The sequence below is a fragment of the Haemorhous mexicanus genome, chromosome 4, assembly GCF_027477595.1.
Source record: "Haemorhous mexicanus isolate bHaeMex1 chromosome 4, bHaeMex1.pri, whole genome shotgun sequence".
Lineage (NCBI taxonomy): Eukaryota > Metazoa > Chordata > Aves > Passeriformes > Fringillidae > Haemorhous > Haemorhous mexicanus.
In genome coordinates, this window is record NC_082344.1 from 74,864,383 (window position 1) to 74,887,506 (window position 23,124).

Sequence of the window (23,124 nt, forward strand, 5' to 3'; positions counted from 1 at the left end):
TGTGTGTAGTATTTTCTCTGTTTTGCTTGGCTGAATCTGAAAATTTTGCATTTTTAGAGCAGGGAGAAACTTGTGCTCCAGATCCAGGGATTAGTGATAAAATATTTTGGGGGAAAAAAAATTAGCTTTCATATTTGTTCCAAATCCATCAATCCCTTAAAAAGGAGAAAAAGAAGATGCCCAGAGAAGCTGTGGCTGCTCCTGGGTCCCTGGAAGTGTCCAAGGCCAGGTTGGACAGGGCTTGGAGCACCCTGGGATGGTGGAAGGTGTCCCTGCCCATGGCAGGAGGTGGAACTGGATGAGCTTTGAGGTCCTTCCCACCCCAAAAATTCTGGAATTCTCATAGGATTCTGTTCCAAAGGACACAGTTACCAATCACACTGTTCAGCAGGGCTGCTTTGGGGAGGCTCTGCTGTCTGGATTCCAGTCTGTTGTGAAAAGCCATCTCATCCACAATGTGGTAGAGTTGTGGACCCAGTGCATGGAGCAACCAGGCGTGAAAAAAAATCAGATTGCTCATAAATATTTTACTGTATTTTTAAAAACGTTGCCCAGTAATTGCTTTCCTATCATTACCTTCTGCCTGCACTAAAATAACATATGCCAGCGTGAACCCCAGTGGCAGTGGGGAAGGATTGAGTGGGAGAAAATGAGGTTATCTCTTGATCAGTATTTTATCAGCTCAATAATAATATTTTGATTAGGAGAAGTAGTGCACTGTCCCTCAAAGAGGCACAGGCTTCTTGTGATTTCTGTGGCACCAGAGTTGTTTGGGGAGGGTTGAATCCCACAGAGCTTAAAAACACCAAACCACTAAGACCAAAGCTCATCTTTTACTAACTCTGTCATCTGCTTTAAATCCTTTCCATTTCTCCAGCCAGAGTGCCTGAAAGGAAACTGGAGCTCTTCCCTAGGTGGTGTTGCTGCCTCTGATCTGCTCTGGACACCTTTCATGTAGGAGAGAGAACTTGTGAGCAGGGGCACATCAGAGGGGCTGGAGTTAAGGGATTATCTGCACCCAGGGTCAGGGTGCTCTCAGGGCTGCTCCTCCTTCCATCTGTCCTGGCCATGTGTGTGAGGTGGCTCCAGTTACACAATCACAGAATGGCTTGGAAGGGAAAGAACCCTAAAGATCATCCAGTTCCAACCCCCTGTCAAGGTCAGGAACACCTTTCATTATCCCAGGTTCCTCCAAGCCCTGTCCAACCTGGCCTTGGACACTTCCAGGATCCAGGGGCAGCCACAGCTGCTCTGGGCACCCTGTGCCAGGGCCTGCCCACCCTCCCAGGGAACAATTCCTGCCCAACATCCCATCCATCCCTGACCTCTGGCAGTGGGAGCCATTCCCTGTGTCCTGTCCCTCCATCCCTTGTCCCCAGCTCCTCTCCAGCTCTCCTGGAGCCCCTTCAGGCCCTGGAAGGGGCTCTGAGCTCTCCCTGGAGCCTTTTCCAGGTGAACACCCCCAGCTCTCCCAGCCTGGCTCCAGAGCAGAGGGGCTCCTGCCCTTGGAGCATCTCCATGGCCTTCTCTGGACCTGCTTTAACAGATCTGTGTCTTTCCTCTGCTGGAGAGCTCAGAAAATGCCATTGATCAATGCCTTGGCACAACCCTGCAATTCTTGGCTTTGGGATCTGGCTGGAATTACTGAGCTCAGCCCAGGCTCCCTTTGCTCTCGCTGCTGGGAAATGAGGAATAACCCAACTGCATCCCAGGGGTTCTGCAGCTGCAGATGGTGGTCAGTGAGAGCTGCAGGGTGCTTTGTACCTCCCTGTCCTTCTCTGAGCACACTCCCCACGCTCCCTGCCTGCTGTAAATCACTCCCTTCTGGTGTTGAGAGCCTCTCTCTCCATCCCATGGCTCAGGAGGCAGCAGTTCCTGATGGATGCAGCACAGCAGATCATGGCACTATGCCACCAGCCTCACCAGTGACCTCAACAAACCCCTCTCCCTGCTCCTGCTGCTTAAAATCCAGGATAAAAGGCAGTATCTCATCAAGAGGAAGGTCTGGAGGTGATGCTTGCACGAAGCTCTCTTTGTTGTAGGTGTCTGTACTCCCAACATCCTTCTCATCCTCAGAAATCTAAAGGCTCTGTGACATTCAGCAAAGGACTGCAGTGCATGGGGCTTGTGGCAGTGTGCAGTTAATCACCAGGCTACATCCAAAGAAAAAAGAGAAACCCTTTGCTCATAAAAAGGGCAGAAAAGGGATCAAGTTTTTTGCATAAATCAAGAGATCTTTGCAGCAGCGCGGTGCCATTGCTGGGAAAATTCATGGGGACCTCAAAGATGAAGGGGAACAGGAATGCTGAGCACCACAGGGTTGTATTTTAAAAACCACATAGTTCATCTCTTTTTTTGGATGTTAGAGAAAATTGTGTGGGCAGAAGTAGTGGTGGAGTCTCTGCACTCGTATCAGGGAAGCTGCTGATGGGTTTCACCAAATATTTTCATGGTGAATTGAGATTGTGGAGGAGATAAATCACAGAGCTCTCCAAAATGCCTGGAGGTTCCTTGTGAAGGGTGGCAGACTGGATTTCTGGGCTTTGAAGGTGCTGCCATGGAGGAGTTACCAGAAAGACAAAGAAATAAATCCAGGATTACTGCTGGGATGTTTGCTGATAGTAAATATACCCATGAGATGTGCAACAGAAAAACCGTGAGTGCCGATGCTGGGTACGGTGCAAGTATTCACAAATTGGTTTAAAAAAATCCCCAAACCCTCAGTGCTTAAAATGAATTCTGCAGGGAGAAGAGGTGGAGATGCCAAAACTGGGAGGAGCTTTGATAGGCAGCGTTGAAAAGCCATTTCCTGAGTGGGAGGCTGGAAGGATGGATCCCTCGGTTGGGAACGCTGCCTTTCCTATTGCCCCCCCTCATTCCCTTTTTTGCTGGGCCATATTTATTATTTCACACGGGTTCTAATTCCTCATTGGTGCACGGGGGTGTGGGAGGGGGAAGGAAATGATGATGCTTTCTTTGCAGGACTTTGGGAAAAGCTGCAGAGTCAGGGTTTGGCTCTAAGAGCTGGGTAGAAGTGCCACGCTTCCGAGTGAATTCCTGCAGGTGAAGTAACCTGAAACCTGGCATTTGGGGTGTGGCAGAGGAAGATTGCAACCTGTCCAGTTTTGCCTTGTAATGTAACACACTGTGGAAAAAAAGAGCCTGACTGGGTTTTTTTTTAACACATTTTTTTGTCTTTTAGGCTTGTAATGGCTCAGTGGTTTTGGGGCGCTCCCCAGGCGAAGGTGGCAGGGCTTTGTTTTCCTCCAGAGCCCTGTTTCCCTTCACACAGTCACAATCAGACAGGAAATGGGTTTCTTGTCCAGCCAGCCTGGTTTTCTCGACAGCAAGAGCTGCCTGGGTCCTGCTGGGAAGCACTCTAGCTCTGCTCAGCCCTGTGCTTCTCTGTGCAATTCCTCCAGAGCAGCATCCAGCCCAAGCTCAGCCTCACCTGGCTCTGCACAATGCTCCTTGCAGATTTTCTACCTTTTACCTCAAAAAAAAAAAACCCACCCAAGCAGCTTTGCCTGTTCCTTTTTATGTCATTGTAGAAAATGCAGCTGTCACACCCACTGGCTTCCTTTTAGGTTTTACCCAGCTCTGGGCTCAGGGTGCCTTGAGTAAAGGGATTTATGCCTGGACATGGCAGTGGCAGGCTTTTCTCCTGGCATGACCAGACTCTCAATGTGACATTCAGAGCTGTAAAACACTCCCTGACAATAGCTTGTGTTGTTCAAAGAGCAGCATAAATAATCGAGGTGGGGGGGTGGGTTGGTTTTTTTGGGTTTTTTTTTTTTTTTTTTGTGAGAAGAATAACATCTCTCCAGGCTGGCTGGGGAGGCGAAGGGCAGGCACTGTTGGAATGTGGAGGGGAAACTCAGGAAGGGATGACATGGAAAAGGGGGACTTGAGGTTGTTTTCTAGAAGGTTTTTAACATCATGGCATTGGGCTGTCGCTCAGACAAAGTGTTGGAACACCTCTGTAAAAAGGAACAAACTCTGTTCCTTTTTATTCATGGTTTTATACAGAATAAAATAATTCCATGATGCAAGTTTCTGTGTGTTTGCAGGGACCTTGTGGCTCTGCACAACTCCCTGACAGGAGGGGCAGCCAGGGGGGGCAGGCTCTGCTCCTAGGGAGCAGGGACAGGAGAGGGAACAGCCTCAGGCTGGGTCAGGGGAGGCTTAAATTGGATATTTTTGCATGGAAAGGGTGTCCAGGCCTGGCACAGCTGCCCAGGGCACTGGTGGAGTCCCCATCCCTTTAGGGATTAAAAAAACATGTGGATGTGGCACTTGGGGACATGGCAGTGCTGGGGGAATGGTTGGATTCAGTGACCTTGGAGGGCTTTTCCAACTTTTTATTCTGTTAATTTGCCCAGGGCTTTATCCAACTTGAAAACCTCCAGGGATGGAAATTGCCCAAGCTCTGGGCACCCAGCTTGACTGACCTCATGGTGGAAAAGCTTCTCCCTGCACCTTGAACATCTCCATTCATCTTCTGCCCATCACCTCCTGTCCTCCAACCCAGGGAGAACCAGGCTCTCCCTTCTCCCCAGTGTCCTTGGAGATGCTGGGAAGCTGCTCAAAATCCCCTTCCTCACCTGCTGCTGGTAGCTAAATATGCCCAAAGAGAAAAAGAGACAAAATTTGTGTTTGTGCATCTACCACATACCTCAAATCAAAAACAGAAAAAGAAATTTTTTGAAGAATTTACCAAAAAGATGCATTAGCAATTCAGTGACATTTCTTCCTGGTTCATTAGCCCATGTATCTGGTGACTTGCCTCTTCTGAAACTTTCCTAGAAAACTATTTATTTTTTTATTTTGCTTCAGTCTTTACATCCCCTGCTGTCAGTACCTAAGAGGTGACGTGATCCCAGCATTATTTTGTCAATTAGGCATCTTTTTGGTGCTGTGACCTGAATACAGGGCAGAGCAACTGCTGATTTAATCCTCTCCAAATGATTTGTATCTTCTTTCTTACAATTCTTTTTTTTTTTAAATCAAGAATTTCACCACCAAACCAGCTTCTTTTTTGTTGATTTCTCCAATCCTGTGAAAATAAAACACTGAATAAATGTATTTTGTGCTATGAACGTGCAGAGAGATAAGCTTACACAACCTCATCTATTAAAATTTTATATTTGTAAAAAAAACAACTTTAAATATGCTTATTTTATTTTTAAAAATGTTCTTAAAATGAGCTTTAACTGGGGGAAAAAAATCCCCCATGCAGTAGCTGTGGCCATGCCCAGAGTCTGCCCAGCACGTGCCGTGGGTATGAATGAGCACCGACAGTTTTGTCTCGGGGCTGGATTAGGCACAGTTGCTACTGGAAACTGCACAGCCTGGCTCAGGGAGGCTGTTCCTCTCCAAAACAGAGCCCCTGCCCATGGCAGGGGGTTGGAATTGGAGGATCTTTGAGGTCCCTTCTGACCCAGATTGTTCTGTGATGCTCTGGAAGTAGCGCCGAGGTTTGGGAACTCACTGGGGTGTGAGGACGTGCCCCATCCAGCATCACTAAATGTCACTTACTGGGTTTTGACCTCTAGCAGCATCCAGGGGAGGCTTTTCCTTCTTGGATTTGCTTTGAGCTGCAATGTTCTTACCCTGATTTCTTAAAAAAAAAGAAGAATAAAAGAATTTTTCAGGACTGGGTTTTTGCACAGTTTGGGTTTCAGCCCCGCCGCTTGCAGGGGCAGTTGTCAGTCCCAGAGCAGCAACAGTGGCTTGGTTTTGAGGTGTAAAACAAAAGCTTTTGTGCTGGTGTGTGCTGCTTTCTGCTGTCAGAAGGGAAGCTGAGCCCTGTGCTCAGCCCTTTCCTCCCCTGGCCTTCCTGTGAGCCCATTGAGCTGACCCCTGTCAATCAGCAGTGCTTTCAGAATGAGTGTGTGGGACAAAGCTCCAAAAAGTGTCTGTGTCAGCTCGGGAGTGCTGCCTGCTCTGCTGGCTTTGGGGCTGTGCAGAGCTGCTCATGTGCAGTCACTTTTGCACAGTCATTTTTGCCTGTTGGAGGAATTGGGCTCAATAATCCTCCTGGGTCCCTTCCAACTCAGGACATTCTGTGGTTCTAATCTGGGATCTCTGATCTATCTGTAGCAGAGCTCAGTAATTTTCTTATCCTAGATCCCATTCATTCTTTCTAGACTCAGTCTAATAAAGCCAGCTTTGAGCTGCAGAAGGGACAGGGTGGTGTGGCATCCCCTGCAGAATCACTGGGAGCTCCATGTATGGTCTGTGCACAGGAGATGTGGCATTTTAGTACTTAAAGGGATTTAAAGAGGGAGAGTGATTTTTTTTATACAGGCAGAGAGTGATAGGACAAAGTGGGGGAAGGTTTTAAAATAGAGGAGGAGAGATTTAGATTGGATTTTAAATGGAAATTCTCTGCTGTGAGGCCCTGAGAAGCTGTGGCTGCCCCATCTCTGGAGGTGTCCAAGGCCAAGCTGGATGGGGCTTGGAGCAACCTGGGATGGTGGAAGGTGTCCCTGCCCATGGCAGGGCATTGGAATGAGATGATCTTCGAGGTGCCTTCCATCCCAAACCACTCCATGCTTCTCTAACACCTTTTGCTGCAGGGAGATCTCCCCTCCCCGTGCTGAGCTGCCCTTTGCAGGCTGAGAAAAGCACAGTCAGGTTTTATTTCACCCTGGCAGCATATTTTAAAACCAGGCTGACAGAGCAGTGGATGTTGAGGCAGTGGTGATTATTGGGACTGCTAGAGCAGCATGGGGAATGCAAGGATGCAGAAATAATAAGAATTTTATTGGCTTGGGTTGTTTGGATCACAAAACCTACTTGCTTTTAGGGTTTTTTTTCAGATATTTGCTCATATTTTTTGTCACTGACTGCTGTGCTTGAGTGAAACCCCCCCTGCCCTGACCTTGGGAGGTGCTGCTGCTGTCAGTAGCTCTCAAGGCAGCTTTGCCACCAGCACCAGCCTGTCCTCCCCTCTGTTGCCAGAGAAATCCTCAGCCCTCCCAGAGCAATGACCTCCAGTTTATTCTTCTATACCTGGAATTCTCCCTGGAGCTGTGTTGTGCAACAGGGAGCGTGATTCCACATGTGTTTTATGTAAGCCAGAGAGGATTTTGGGTGTTGTGTTGGAGAATCAAAGCCCTGTTTGGGGGAACCTGCAGTCTGACTATCCAGTTGGACAAGCTCAACTTTCCCTGCAATTTAAATAGACTCTGCCAGAATGTTAATTGTGCCAGGCTCCAGAATTACCTTTTAACTCCTTAGGAGCCTGTAGAGTTTCCAAGCCACCCTCACTCTGCTGTTTAAATGGAAAACAGCAGCTTTGGATGTGTGTGTCCATCACCCACTTATTCCCCTGGCTGCAGTGTGTCATTTGGGATAATGCAGGACATTTCTGCACAGCTCAGGAAGGTCCTTTCCTCCCCATCTGCTTCCCCACTGTGTGGAAGTGGGGATCTCCCTCAGAGCACAGTTTTTGCCTTAATTCATCCCAGAAGTTCCTTCTCTTTGAGGCTGACTATTTGATACCCACAGTGTCTTGGCACTTCAATTCTGTTTACTTGTTCTCAGTTTATGGCACTTTCCTGACTAAATTCAACCAGAATAAAGAGCATCCAGAGAGAGAAATTCCAGTTTGTGCTGAATATCAACAGCACTGGAGAATCAGCTGCTCAGACCAGGGGCAAACTCACTCAAAAATCATTATCTCGTTTATTAGAAGGCAAAAAAGAGCTTCAGGTGTCAGAGATAGAGAAGGGATCATCTCCAGTTTGGTTTGTTGTGGTATTGTGGGAACACAGGTGCACCTAGCCCCAGCTGGAGCTGTGGCAAAACCTGTCCCCTGGAAATGCTGGAAGCTTTGCTGTTGATTTACATGGATGCAGAGTGCAACCCTGCCTGCTCACAGATTGTTATGATTTTACCATCTGTAAAATTTTCTGCAGCAAAACCTTCCTTTGACTAGAGGAAGTTTAGGATAGCAAGGAAAACAGGCATAAATTAGGGCAAAACCATTTGGGTTTGTTCTTGCTGCAGGGCAATAGTGGGAAAAGAAAATGAAAATTAACCTCCCTTTTCCCAGGATACTGCCTTACCTGGAGCTTGTACCTTCCCTAAGAGGTGGCAGATGGATTTCTTTGTTTTTCTTCAGGCTTGTGAAGCATCCAGGATTTTTGGAGGAGCAGCTCTGTACCTCAAGAGTTCGATTTAGATGTCTCCTTGTAGCCTGACATATTCCAGCTGCTGCTCCTGGTAGGGTGGAGCTGTCACACACAGGATCTTCTGATGCCATCCTGGACTCTGTCTTTAAGGTTCCTGGGATGGTCTTTAAGGTCTCTTCCAACCCAAACCATTCTGTGCTTCTGGGTTGTTGGGGGTTTGAGTACTTGGCACCTTCATTGTTAATTATTTTTTTAAAGTTTAGGTAATTCATAATCTCAGACAAGTCCTGGTAGCTGAGGTAGGACAGAATATTTGTGTGGGAAGGCAGAGTCCTGGCTAAACATTTGGCTTTCACTTGAGGGAAGGACCTGAGCGAATTTGAACCAAAAGTGTGTGGGTTTAAATTTAATTTAAAAAAAAACAACCAAAAGCCAACTTTTTAAAGCAGCATTTTGTATTTTAAACAAAGAATACAGAGCTATGGGCAGGCTTCCAGAAAAGCAAAAAATTCATTGTTGGAGTAGGGTCTTTAGTGGTGAAACAAAACTGAAACCCCCAAAGGGAACCAAGACCTGTGGTGGCCTGAAGGCTGCAGGAGATCACTGTGATGGATTAAAGGGAAGCTCCACAGCTGCACACAACACCTGCCACCACAGCTCTGTCAGAGCTTTTCCATCCATGAGGAGGTCTCATCCGTGACTTTTGGCTCCACTTTCCATCTCCAGGATGTCCAAAGGTTACAGAATTCCCATGGTAGGATTCCCAGTGCAGAGCTGGAAGGATCCTGCTGCTGGTGTGATGACTCCTGCAGGTTTAGTCCTGCTGTGTCCACTGTATCCCTCCAAAAAATCATCAAAACCTCTGGCAGGAAAAAAAAAAATCAACTCCTGGATCTTTTGCTGGTTTTGAGAAGCTGGGTGGACTAGACCTGGAGGTGGCTCCTCCAGGGCTGCCCCTCCAGACATTTGCCCTGTAGCCCCTTTGTGTTGTATCGATACCCTTAATGCTTCCAGACCTGGTGCACATGAGGGTTTGTGCCCCAATTCTCCTGGTCCTTATGTCTGCAGAGTCCCCACGGACTTCAGTGCTGTTTGTGGGGCAGGGGGATTGTCAAGACTCTGAATTTCCTCCAGCCTGAAAGCTACAACAGAGCCAACATGATTGTTTGGTGCAAAGGGCTGAGCAATCCACAGCAGGGAACAGCCTGGTCCTGCAGTGTCCATCCCTTCCCTCTTTGGAGTTACCACAGGGACACCCCTGTCATGTGGGGGGGGAGTTGTGTCTAGGTTCAGGTTGGATATTGGGAAAAGTTCTTCATGGAAAGGGTTGTCCAGCCCTGGCACAGCTGCCCAGGGCAGTTTGGAGTCCCCATTCCTGGAGGGGTTTAAAAGCCACATGGATATGGCACTTGGGGACATGGTCAGTGGTGGCCTTGCAGTGCTGGGGGAATTGATGTTCTTAGAGGGCTTTCCCAACCAAAATAATTCTATGATTTTATAAAATTGAGTGGATTTATTCACAAACTTTACTTTGGCAATGAATTTAGAGCCTGATGGTCAGGTCTGGAGATGCAGCTCTTTCATGAACACACTGAAGTGGTGCAGTGACAGGGACAGAAGTGAAACCCATTTTCATTTGGTCTCTGCTGCTCTGGTTTGGGTTTTTTGGGTTTTTTCTTCTGATGTTTAGCTTTGTTAAAAGCCTTTATCTGCACTATCATCATCTGCTGAGGGTTTGTTTGAGGTTCAGCTGGAGCAGGATGGGGCTGAGCTGCACAGGGGTGTGTAGGTGTGTAACAGGGTGTCCTGATCAGCACTGATAACAGATCTGGAGATGCAGACACCTGGCCTTCAGAAAGCCACCAAAAAGGGCTCTGAGGACCCCAGGTGTCAGTGACAGGCAGAAAGGAGCTGTTGCTTTTTTGAGCTGCTGTAACTCTGATCTTGTGTCCTGAAGGAGAGAGGCACAATATCCTGGCTACAACAACGTTGTATTTAAATCCACAGCTCAGAAATCCATCTGTGGGAGGAATGAAGAATATCCTATTGCTGTCCAGTGCTATAACCTGCTGGAGTTTGATCCTTGGGTTGCTTCCTGAATGGTCACTCCCTGTCCTCATCCCTCTCCCCTGTCCCAACTCCTTCACACACAAAAATCCCAGCCAAAACCACCACTTGACTCCTGCATTATGTGGATCTGTCTTAAAACCAGATCCTGCTTGCTTTCAAGTGGATAAATCTCTGCCTGGGGCTTGGCAGGTATGGGCTGGGATCTGGTGCAATGATGGGCAGGAAAACCCAACTGAAACCTCTCCCAGCAGGAACAAAGATGTTTCCATCACAGTGATTTGCACTGGTGAGCAGGGAGTGGCAACACAGGTGGGATGTGGGTTAGGGACAACCCATGTGTCCCTTGGTCAGACATGGAAATTCTTGAATTTGACATTTGGCAAGCAAATAGCACGATGGGATGTGGGATTTATTTCCCAGAACTTTTAGGGAAGCACAGATCATATAATCCTGGAATGGTTTGGGTTGGCAGGACCTTGAAGACACCTCCCACTATCCCAGGTTGCTCCCAGCCCTGTCCAGCCTGGCCTTGGACACTTCCAGGGATCCAGGGGCAGCCACAGCTTCTCTGGGCAGCCTGTTCCACTGCATTCATTCACTCCCAAAATGCACAGGACACAGCACAGCCTCTTGCAAACTCTTGGTGTGTGTCCCACCTGCTCTGTTCACGGAGTAGGTTGGATTAAGATACCTTCCCAAAAATGAAAGCAGGCCTGAGCCATCAGCAGAAGTTGCCCTTGAAGCATTTTGTGAGGTTCTGCCCCCAGTGCACTGCTCAAAACCTTGTGTCCATTCCCCTTTCCCAGCTGCTCCCAGCAAACCCAGGCTGTGCAGAGGACAACTGGTCATGCTAGTGGGTTTTTTTTCCCCCTTCATACTTTTGTTTATTCATTAAGGAAGTCAAAAGAGGAAGAGGAATAGAAAGGTTGCAAATGTTTTGCTTAGAAATGAGACCTGAGTGACTGGGCTGCACGTTGCCCTGTGTGGGACACGTTGGGCAGCTCCAGTGGCCCCGGTGAGAGCTCAGGAAGACCCAAGGTGCCCTCCCAAGGTGTGCTCAGGTAGGGTCACAGCTTGTTTGTGTGTCTGCTCACATCCATATGGCCCAGGGTTCCTATGGAAACAGGCTGGGAGAGCTGGGGTTGGTCAGCCCAGAGAAGTGAAGGCTCAGGGAAGATCTTCCCGTGCCTAAAGAGGCTCCAGGAGAGCTGGAGAGGGACTCTGGGCAAGGGCCTGGAGTGACAGCACAGGGGGAATGATCTTTGCACTGACAGAGAGTAGGTTTAGACTGGATATTGGGGAAAAGTACTTTACTCTGAGAGTGCTGAGGCCCTGGCACAGGGTGTCCAGAGAAGCTGTGGCTGCCCCTGGATCCTGGAAGTGTCCAAGGCCAGGTAGGGCAGGGCTTGGAGCAAGCTGGGATAATGAAAGGTGTCCCTGCCTATGGCAGGGGGTGGAACTGGATGATCTTTGAGGTCCCTTCCAACCCAAATCATTCCATGATTCTGTATGCCAATCTTTGACTGTCAGATTTTCACTCATGAAAGCCTCTCACAGACAGTTGTGCATCCACTGGCTTCCCAGAGTCTGGCTCTTAAGGCCAGTGTCCAGATCAGTGTCATCCTGGGATTTCTTTTCTTCCCAGCTGCATCACTTTCATTTGTAAAGGATGCCTCTTTTCAAACAGCTTTTGCACATTCCAATCTAAAAACCAGCAAGGTCTAAATTTTACAGGCACCAGGAGATCTTGGGGTGCTTCTGCTCCAGGATCAGGCACCAGCCCTGCATCCCATCCACGGGAGCAGACCTGGACTGTAGCTCAGAAAATGCCAGGGAATGGTTGCTCTGTGCACACAGAGAGGGCGAGGGAAGGAAAGCAGAGAGGTTTGCCAAGGGAAATGGTGCTGTTACACACACAGAGTGTTTTCTTTGGGTGTTTGTTTCCCAGCCCTTGCCCGGGATGCAGAGCTGCCTTTGGGAGACTCAGCCCGCAGGGTTTATCTCGGGGTGTGGCTTTGCTGCAGGCTCTTATCAGGTGTGTCCTGGTGAGCAAAACCATTCAAACAAAAGCCTTTCACCTCCATTTGTGCACAGTTCCTGAGCTTGGCCGGGAGCTGGTGTCTGCACCGGGGTGGGATTGGTCCACAATTAATGTGTCTGCAAGAAAACTGATGGGTTTTTGGTTTTTAATACTTTTTTTTTTTTGGAGATGGAAATCCTAGGGTGGACTGGTACGGATGAATGAGGTTAGAAACACCAGTGAGGCTACATGGAAGGACCAGGACCAAAATTAATTCGATTAGAATTACAGAATGTTAGAATTACAGAATCTTTAAAGTTGGGAAAGACTTTTAAGATCACCTTTGGAAGGAGTTGCCACGGTTTAGAAGCGTAGCAAAGCTTTTCCTCCTGAAAACTGCTGGCTTGTTCAGCTGTGAGGAGAGAGCTGGATGCTTTCCTTGTTCTCAGCTGCTCCTTTAGCTCTGACAGGCTGTTTGCTGGGATGAAAGGAGAGACATCAACAGGCAAAACTGTGAGAGCTGCAGCGTTTGTTGCTGTCACACCTGCGTGGTGGCACTGCCAGCACTGCAAACAGGCAGGTAGAGTAAATAATGCTGGATTTCTTATTTTTTTAGTTCTGTTTCTACAAGAAAGGAGATAACGACTGGATGCTGTCCCATTTTCAGCCTAGGAATTGTTTGCCAGACTTGAATTACAGGAATTGCTGTGGTGAGGCAGAGCAGCTCCATTAACTGGGAGCTGGCAGGGGCTGGGGGAGCCCTGGGCCCCGCGCTGTGCTCCCGTCAGGAGCGATTAAAGGAGCTGTTTGTGATGGAAACAAAACCAAATTGGGCTGATGCTTTAAGGGGAAATAAAACAGGGAAGAATAACTTTATTGAGCTTGTTTATTAAATCTTGCTGTGTTCCCTTCTGAGCAGCAGAAACTGTTGGAGCTGCTGGTGCAGCCAGCTCGTGTTTTGTCTTTCCCTTTTTTGAACTTGATTTGGTGTGGAGAGGCTTTGCACAAAACCTTTTCACATCCCTTTGGCTTAGATGCAATCCTAAACTGATCTGCTGGTGACAGACTAAAACTAATTATCACCAAAGAGTGCAGAGAAGAGGTTTTAAAGCTGTTGTTTTGATAAGATGGTGGGTGTTCAGAGAGGCTTGGGAATTACTGGGTGTTAGGATGCTGACGTTGGCCCATGCCAGGTTCCATATTCCATCATAGGGAGGGAGATGAGTTTGCTTTCACTGATAAACTACTTAGAGAAGGTTCTGCTTAAAGATGGGGGGGAAAAGCCACCATCCAGCTGCTCATGCTCAAGGGGAGCACAGAAGAGCAGAAGGAAGCTGGCTACAGATTTTTTTTTCCCTTTGTATCTCGCTAATTCCTTTGTCCCTGCAGCTGAAGCAGCTCAGTTCTGCTCCCTGCTCCAGCTGGCTATGGAGCATCTCCCAGTTCCCATGTGCCTCTGCCCTTTTAGTGTTTCATCCTTCCACCTTTATTGAAGATCATCCAGTTCCACACCCTGCCATGGGCAGGAACACCTTCCACTATCCCAAGCTGCTCCAAGCCCTGTCCAGCCTGTCCTTGGACACTTGCAGGGATGAGGCAGCCTCAGCTTCTCTGGGCAGCTTGTTCCAGGTTTCCCCTGGGCTGGTTTGGTGTTTCACACCCTTATTCTCTGAGCAGTGATGAATTTTTGGTGCTGTACAGAGCGTATTGTGTTTGCTCTCACCTGTGGCACAGTGAGAGTTACCAGATGGTTTGCTCAAAGTTGATTTTTAACACTTCCAGTAGTAGTAGCTTAGTGCTTGCTGCTCTTCTGCTGTATGTTTTTTAGCCAGGCAAAGTGCCAGCATGTCTGTCAGAGGAAAAACTCCTGGCTGGATCCTGGAGAATAAACCAACCTCAAATTCCCTCTGAAGGGAGAGAACTCCATTCCCACAGGGAGGATTTTTCAGCATAATGGTCCCATTGGGTAAATTAGTGACCAGTTTTAGAAGGAAAACTGGATGACTTTGGGAGCATCCCCTGGTATCCATAAGGAGGAGGGAGATGTGGTGCAGCCCCAGCCCCTGGAGCTGGAGCTGAGCATCACCAGCAGCAGCAGAGCCATTCTCTGGGCAGGGACACCAACCACAGCCCTGCAGGACACCTGTGGGATAGCTAAAGAAATCCATGCTTTGCTAGAAGCCCCTGAAGGTCTTAGTAAAAATCCCTTGATAGTTACCTACTCCAGGTAGCCCTAGCTGTGTATGGTGATTTAATGATTTAACTGAGTCTCTGCTGTGATTTTTGGGGTGTCCTGGGCAGAGCCAGGAGTTGGACTCAGTGATCCTTTTGGTTCCTCCCCAGCTCTGGATATTCTACAATTCCAGAAGGAAAAGCAGTCACTTTGTAGTTTATTTGTTCCTCCCTTATCCTTGCTCCTTCAATTAGAAAGATTTAGAGGTTTGGTTTTTTTTCTTTTAGGACAGGGATCATCAGGTTACTCTTATCATACCCTGATCCCAGCACCCATTCCTACCTCTGTTGCAATAAGAGGTACAGTGGAGTGGCTCTGTTTTTATGTTTTTCTTCTCATCAATTTGATACAGCAAAGTGCAAGGGATTTGGGTCTCCTGCTCTTTATTTGGTTTACACACACCTCAGAGAGTTGTTTTTCCAGCAGCCTCTTTCTACAGCCACCTATAGCTCCACCTGTTTCGTGCCTCAGGGGGAGTTTAGGATGTGATATTTAGGAACCAGAGAACAGAAACCAGCATTCCAGAGGAAGCAGATCCCACCAGCTCCCCTCACCCCTTCTCCTCTTGTTTTGGGTTGCTGTGGAGCTGTGCCTGCCCCAGCAGGATCCCGGAGGAGCTCCAGCCTTTTCAGAGGCAGCAGCTCCCTCTCTGCGCTGTCCCAGAGGACTGTGGCAGATTGCAAACACTCTCAGCACAATCATAGCAGCCCAATTAGCATAATGATGCTGCCTAATTTATGCACAAATTGCCCTAATTTATGTGTGTCGATACATATGATTAAACCAAGCACAGGTGGAACAGGGTTTGGTCTCACCTAGCCAATGAAGCACAAAGCTTCCCACTCCCAAAATGTGTGAAAGGTCCAAAAATTCCTTCTTTCTGTTACTAAAATAAGGAGCTTTGTGTTGTTTTGCTCTGGCAGCATGAATGGGGTGCAGGGCAGGGCTAAACTCATGGCAGGAGGTAAGAGAATAAAGGATTCCTGGGCTGAGATTTGCATGGATTAAAGGCAGCTTTAATTTGCCCTGATACACTTGGGTTTCAGGTGGATTAACAGGCAGTGGGATTTGGGGCTGTCTAGCCAACAAATAATACCTGCCTTCCTGTTATTTTAATTATTTTAATAAGGGATGGAGGACTCTGGAACTGTGGGCCACCTTTGCCAACCCCTGATCTTGAGCATTTTTTGTGTGTTGTAGCCATTTTTGTATTTTATACCATTAATATTCCCAAATAACAAAACTGCTGTCGTCATCTGAATTCCCAGAGCATTTTCTCAGCAGGGTTCTTCCAAAAAGCCCTCCCAGACTGTAACCTTGTATTCCTCATTTTAATAAAAGAAATAGGTGATTTTTTTTTTCCATAGAATCACAAACTGGTTTGGGTTGAAAGGGATCTTAAAGATCATCTTGTTCCTATTAATCTGTCATGGTCTCCATCACCTGTGAAATTCTGTGATTTTCCTGCACTTAGCACCGTGCAAAGCTGTGCTTGGAATCTCTCAGCCTTGTGAATGAAGGAATAAATTGACCATGAAAATATTGACAGCACATTTGCTTATGCCAACTTCCTGACTGGGTCCCATAAAATTTACTGCTTTGTTGAAATGCACAGAGCTAACCAATACTCCCATCCCAAATCCCAAACATTGTACTGGGAAGAAAATGAACTCTATCCCAAAAATTAACTCTCTCCCAGCCAAAACCAGGACAAGCTGGTCACAGCACCAAGCCTGTCTGAGGTGGAGAAGTTTTTGGACAGCTCTCTCAGGCACAGGGTGGGATCCTTGGGGTGTTCTGCACAGGACACAGTGATTGGACTCAGTGATTCTGATGGGTCCCTTCCAGCTCAGGATATTCAGTCATTCTAACCATCCTGGAAGACATTTGACCCTGAGTTTTTCATAACTGGAATCTCTTTCTGAATCAACTTTGTGTAACAGCATTGTCAGAAATACCTGGATCAGGGCAGTGTTGGATTTCCCAGTGCTGCCAGGATTAGAAAACTGAATTTTCATGGTAGAGAATGAAAGTTCCTTCCTGTATCTGGCATGTCTTCCTTGCCATTGGTGTGGTGTAACAGCTGGTTAAATTGCTTTCATCCAAATGCATCCAACTGGTATTCAAATAATAATTATGAATTATTATGGTATTCCTGAGGTCAGTGGGTTGCAGGGATGGCTTTCCACACTCTGATGACACCAGATCCTCCTGATGCAGCTTTTTGGGAGGATTATCTGGCAAGAGGATTACACTGCTGGCACATCATGGCACAGTGGGGTCAGGAAAAGGCAGAGGAGTGGAAAGGATTGTGTGGGGCTGCAGGAGCCAAATGTGGGACACTCAGCTCTGTGCCACACTTGCTCCTTGGCAGTCACACTTCCTCTCTGCACAGAAGCTGGTTTCTGAGGCCAGTGAGTAATTTCTAAGAACAGATGTGGATGTAAGACACTCCTGTGAGCTGTACAACATGAGATGTTTTTACTCTCATACTCGAGTGCCTCGCCGTGCTCTGTACCTGTCACAAGGAGTGAGGGCTGTGAGTCACTGCAAGTCACACATCTCAAATTCCCCTCTGCTCCTGCCACTGATCCCTTTTTACAGCCATGTGAAGGCACAGCCAGCTCTACACCCCATTCACACACGTGCCATTGGCATTTATGAGCTCTCTTGTGTTCCCTGTGCCTTTGCACTTGCTGGTTTTTGTGATCTCCCAGTGTACACTCCTCTTGCAGGAGGTGCTGTCCTTGTCATGCAAGGAGCTTTGGGGAAACTCAGCTTCATTGCTGATTCCCTTTGAACTCTTAGATGGTGGGAGTAGCAGCAGGGGAGCTGGAGAAGAGGAGCCTTTGGGGAGACCTTCCAGCACCTAGAGAGGCTAAAACAGAGCTGGAGAGGGACTTTGGACAAGAGCATGAGTGATAGGATGAGCTTAAGCTGTAGGAGATTAGGTTTAGATGGGATATTAGGAAGAAATCCTTGGTTTGAGGATATGAGACCCTGGCACAGGTTACCCAGAGAAATTGTGGACTTGCCATCCCTGGAAATGTCCAAAGCCAGGCTGGACAGGTTTGGAGCAGCCTGGGGTAGGATGTCCCTACCCATGGCAGTGACACTGGACTTGATCATCTCCACAGGTCACTTCCAACCCAAACCATTCCATAACTCTGTGATTCTCTTGCACTTAGCACCATCCAAAACTGTGTTTGGAATCTGTCAGCCTTGTGAATGAAGGAATAAATTGGCCATAAAAATATTGACAGCACATTTGCTTATGCCAGCTTCCTGACTGGGTCCCATAAAATTTACTGCTTTGTTGAAATGCATGGAGCTAACCAAAGGATGGCAGGGCTTCACCCCTTCTGCACAGGGAGGAGAGGACAGGCTGAAGGCTGGACTGAGTTCTTGTAGCCCTCAGACCCCTCTGCCCCAGGACAGCAGCTCTGGGAGGTGTTGGGAAATGCTGGATCATAAGGAAGAAAATGCAAGTGGTGTGTGGGAATACCAACAAGTCTGGCACATCTGGGGTCACTCATTTAGAGGCAGAGCCAAGAGAAAGCAGATGCCTCAGCTGTTCTCCAGTTCCCTTAAAAAAGAAGTATCAGGAAAATAACCCAGCTCTCCTCCTCCCTGGCAGATCCAATGTCTTTTAATCTGCTGTGTCTCACAGCTTCTCTTACAATGGAAGTTGCTGGTGGTCTGCTGGGGTTAAGCAGCAATTCTGGCAGACTTCAGAGCAGACATGATCTCCAGGTCTCGTTGCTTTGAAGCTCCCAGTTCTATCACACTCGACTAAATCAGATTTTTTCTTCTCAGTGTGCCCATCTGATTGCAGTGCTGAGGCTTGTCTAATTGAACAAGTGCTCGAGTCAACACTTGAGCAGGATGGAAAACAATGAGGAGATCACCCAGGGATTATGTCTGAGCTCCACAGCTCCTGGCACTGACAGAGCAGATGGCTGGGTCACATCCTGCCCAAGGCTGGCCAGGAAAGATGTCGATAGGAAAAAAAAAATAAATTAATTTGGTTTAAATGTATTCAACTCGAAATCTAGAAGTGCCTCAGGTCTCTAGTTCTGTGCTTTAGAGCAGCAGCCCAGAAGATGGGATTAGTTGGGGGTTGGCTCTGCAGACTCCTGCAAGGAGCCCCTCTGCTGCCTCAGAGCTGATGTGGGTAAAAAATATTTTGGGAAGGGGAACTGAGATGCAGGGAGCGGAGATAACTTGGCTGGTCCTGTGAAAGTGAGGAACAGCCAGGAGCAGTGTGGACATGGCAAGTGAACTGTGAGGCCCGTGGTGTGGCTGTGCTGATGGAGCCAGGAACCCAAACCCGAGAGCTGGTGGGGAGGGAGGTGGTTTGTGCAAGTGTGAGAACATCACAAACATCCCTGCAGGTCTCCAGCCTGTTCCTTATAGGATCACACTGGATCCTACAGCCAGAGTCTGTATCCAGAGAGGTTTGGGCTGGTGGCTGTCCCACGGGTATATGGCCACCAGAAATCCTGGTGACCTCCATGTGGCTTTCTGTCCCCTTCCCTTGGGGTGGGAGTAAATGAACCCACAGAACTGCTTTTCCCAGTGCCCAAACTACTTCTGTCTGGGGAAATACACCCTCAGAAGAGCCCTCACTACAATAGCAATTCTCTATTTCCTCTAGCTCTGGACCCTCCTACACTTTATTTGCTTTTACCCAGACAGCAGTGCATCTATCAGGCCAAGCTGGGAATATCAAAGTCCCTTCATTTGCAACTGCTGCTGCCCTGCAATTCCCTCCTGCCACCTCTTCCCAAGAGCACTTTTAACCCTGGAAACTCCCAATTTTGCTTTCTGTACTTAGAGGTTATTTTCATTTCTTCGAGTGTGTCCGTAGCTTGAGCAATAATAAAAAATTGCATTTTACATCTGGTAAAATGGAGTGGAATTGCCTTGCTGGCAGCAGTAAAAATGCTGTTGCCCTAAGATGTTGCTGTATTTGTCTTCTTTGGATCTGAAAGCTTTTTTTGTTTGTTTCTTTCCAGGGGGCAGCACTGGAAGAACCTTTATGGGCTCCTAATGAAGTGCAGGTGGACGATTGACTGATGATAATTAAGGTAGGAAGAGGTGCTGGTAATTTTGGCATCTTCTCATTTGTCCTGTCCTTGCAATAAAATGGTGCTGGCCAGTGGCCATCACTCTATTTTGGGGTTCAGTACACAACCATGGCTCTTTAACTTGTGCTAAAGTGTCCCTTTAAACACAGATGGAAGGGAAATCTTATTTAAGAACTACCTGGGAACGTAACTAAGTGGAAAAAATCTGACTTCCTCCCCCAAAGGATAATAAGGTCTCTGTTGGTGCAGAGTTGGAAGGGACATGACTCTTATTTGAGAGCACTCAGCACAGGGATTTTTTTGTTCTGCTGAAACCCAGTGGTTGGGTTGGAATTCAGGTTCTAACTTGCAATCTCAGAAAAAAAAGAAGAAAACTTGAACTAAAGATATATTTTATTCATTTATTTTCATCATCTTGAGCGTCTGTGGAAAGCTGGTCTATCTCCAAATGTGGCAAGAGAGTGCTCAGTTCTTGATGGATGAAACAGAGGAAAATCCCTGATTTAAAAGCAGTAAACTGTTGTACAAACTTGGAGAAGAAAATACAAATGTGAGCAGAGTTGAATGGATTTATAAGTAGTTTTTGTGCTGATTTTAGACCTGAATTCTTGCCTTGCTGGGTTTTTCCTGCCACGGTGGCTGTGCTTGGAGGCATCATCAGGAGGGTGAGATGGTCACTGCTGCTCTCTGCCCCCTCTTCCTGAAGCAAAGAGGGTCACCACAGAGACTCCCAAATAGCTACTGGAACAGAGGCTTTGCTTCCTCTCACAATTTGGGTTTTCACTTCTGACTAATGGGTTCAGTTCATGGCTGCTTGGTTTTTGGTGTCAGCAGAGAGCTGTTGGAAGGAGAGGGGGAAATTCAAGCTGCAACAAGAGCAAATTCTTTGAACGTGGCTTTACCGTTCTCCAGCCTATTCCTGCTTTTTGTTTGGCTTGTGATAAGATGCACTGCTGTGGAATTTGCTTGGAGCAGGGATTTGCATGAATTATTGTTCCTTGCAACGTGCACATGTGTGCAGGCCCTCTCCCCATGCTCCAGGTACCCCAGCACCCCTTTGCAGGAGGATTTGTGTGCTGGGGTGCAGCGGTCAGCAAAAGCCAAGTGCTTGGGGGAAGGAAGGCTGCAGTGGTAAAAACAAAGTGCTGAAATAAGGGGAAAACTCCTCCAGGGCTGTGCAGCAGCGTTGGGATTTGTGTGTTTATTCTGTGTGCTGACTTCTCATCCCAGCATGATTTTGTAAAAGCAACATCATCCTGTTAGGGAAAAACTCAGTGGTGCTTGGTCTCTTGCAGGGTTCACTTTTTATTTAGGAGGTGTAATGGCATCAGTCACAGCTGCTGATTGATAGAGCATGGCCCAAAATTATGTACAAGATGGGAGTAAACAGTCATTTGGGATGGTCTCTTGATTCTGCACTTGGAGCTTTTCCTTTGAAAGGTTTCCCCCTTCTCCTAAAGAGATCTTTCTGTAAATCCCTAAATCACTAATTAAGCAAATGAGCTCCAGTGACATCAGTCTAAATCCAAAAAAAGCTGGTGTTTTGGAGAAACCTTCAAGCTGCAGACTCCAATTATCCAATATTTAAAATTATGGTGTCTTACAGGAGTAGAAAAAGCAAGGAAAGAATTACTGGAATTTTGGATGACTTCAGGTTTCACATACAAGATCAAGTTTTTTTGTGTAATTCTGAATTCTACCCTGATGCTAAATCTGGTGTCTTCACTAAATTTGACTACATCTGATGACATGAAAAAATTTGCTTGCAATTCTCTTACTTCCTTTTTGTAAAGAGTAGAAAAGGTTAAAGCAAATACATTGGGATGTTCATCTGCAATACTTTGTGTAATGTATTTATTTTCTGAAAAATTGACTTTGATGGGGAAAACTGGGGGAACTTCTGCCCCCAGAGCACCGGGGGCAGGTTTGAGTGATGGGAGCATCAGTTTGTGAGGTCCTGGGTTGGGAGGAGCACCAATGTGTGTTGATAGCAATCAGAGCAAGGTGCTCAGTGTGGTGGAGATGTGGCATTGTGTGGGGTTGTATTTAGGTGTGCACATCCCTACCAGAGCTGCTGAAAAGGGCAGAAACCATCAGGGTGTGGAGGGGACACTCCCTTGACACCAGTGCCGCGTTTTTGAGAGGGGGAGCGCTAAAACCACAGATCTTGCTTCAACACAGCCCATCCAAAACCATCCACAACTTCTGCACCATCCATATCCTCCTCCAGCTGTGTTGCCAGCAGTTTTTGGGGAGGTGGGAGCCAGGCTGATGTGCCCTGGATTTGCAGAAGAGCTCAACACGTGTGGTTTCCTCCACCGGTTCCCCCAGCGCCCGTCCCCGAGCTGTTGTTTTCGGTGCTACCCACAATAACTGAAATGTCTTTCCTGAGAGATAAGTCAGTAATTGTGGTTGGCTCCTTCCTCTGGTGTTTGTTCTCTCAGTAACTTGAAAGTTCATTTATCACTGGGGTGCTGCTGGTGCTCCCCTCCAGGGGTACCCTCCAGCACCCTCCACCGTGGTCCCACAGCCTCTCCCTCAAGGATTGCTCCTCAAAAATGTGCCCCAGCTTCATCTTCTCCTCAAGCAGTGCAGTTGTGACCAAACTTTGTGAGATGAGAGAGGAGGTGGTGGATCAGGACTCGTTCCAGCCTTGCACTGCTTCACCTGGTGGATTCTCTTTGATTGTCCAAAGTGGTTTTTCCCCCACTTGGATTTGCAGTTTTGGTCAAAGCCAGCACCAGCTGCAGTGCTTCTGAGCCCTTGAAAGATTGCTGTCAAATTTTGGGACTTGCTGATGTGCAGGCTGATCCTTGGAGTACACTTTGGAGACAAAGAGTTTGCCCAGAGACCAGAATTCACAAGTGAATGGTGCTCCTAAATCCCACTGGCACTTCTCCCCACCTCTTTCCTGTGAGGCTTCAAACTTCTACATGAAATTTGATCCTGTTGAGGTGAGCTGACCTGGCCTGCTGCATCCTGAAAAAATACAGAGTGCAAACCCTCATTCCCAGCACACACCTCCAGCGCTGGGTGGTTGGAGCTGAGCATGGAATGGGGACAGGAAGGTGAAAACTCCTTGCAGAAACCACTCCAGGCAGCGTGTCAGGACCTGCAGCCCCTACCTGGAGCTGCTGGGTATAAATAAACACATCCACCCTCCTTATTTCTGACAATGGCCTCCCTGAGGAGTAATTTATTTTTTTTTTCCCCAGTAGCTTGTTCTGCAAGCAGGTTTCCTCTTGCAGGTGATTAGGAAAACCTCATTTTTATGTTAATTAGGCATAACTATCAGTGCACAGACATCAACTGCTCTCACATCCTTCTGAGATGTGTGATTTTTATTGAAATTCAGTCCTGAAAAACCGATACCAGCAACTGATGTACCTGTTGCCTGAACAGATGGGAAACTGCACCAGAGGGGTTGCTGCCTCATAAAAACATTGCCAGGGTGCAGCAACCACAGGTTCAGCTTTCAGGAGGGTTGCAGCTGCAGGAGGTTTAGGTTTTTAGTTGTGTTTGCTTGCTAAGTTTGAGGGCTTCCTCAACAACTTGTCTCCACTGAGATCA

General features: G+C 47.5%; 1 protein-coding gene and 1 long non-coding RNA gene across 5 annotated transcripts in view; both read left to right on the top strand.

The window, feature by feature from the left end:
• Positions 1-23,124, top strand: part of PTPRA (protein tyrosine phosphatase receptor type A) — a 128,496-nt gene that overhangs the window by 41,314 nt on the left and 64,058 nt on the right. For all 4 annotated transcript variants that reach the window (XM_059845437.1, XM_059845440.1, XM_059845436.1 and 1 more), the window contains one exon: positions 19,483-19,554. In XM_059845437.1, coding sequence (XP_059701420.1) covers positions 19,543-19,554 — 12 coding nt within the window. In that variant the 5' untranslated portion in view covers positions 19,483-19,542. The remainder of the gene's footprint in view (positions 1-19,482; positions 19,555-23,124) is intronic.
• Positions 268-5,162, top strand: LOC132326784 (uncharacterized). The gene is made up of 2 exons (XR_009486340.1): positions 268-3,063; positions 4,383-5,162. It is a non-coding gene; the product is annotated as an uncharacterized LOC132326784 (long non-coding RNA).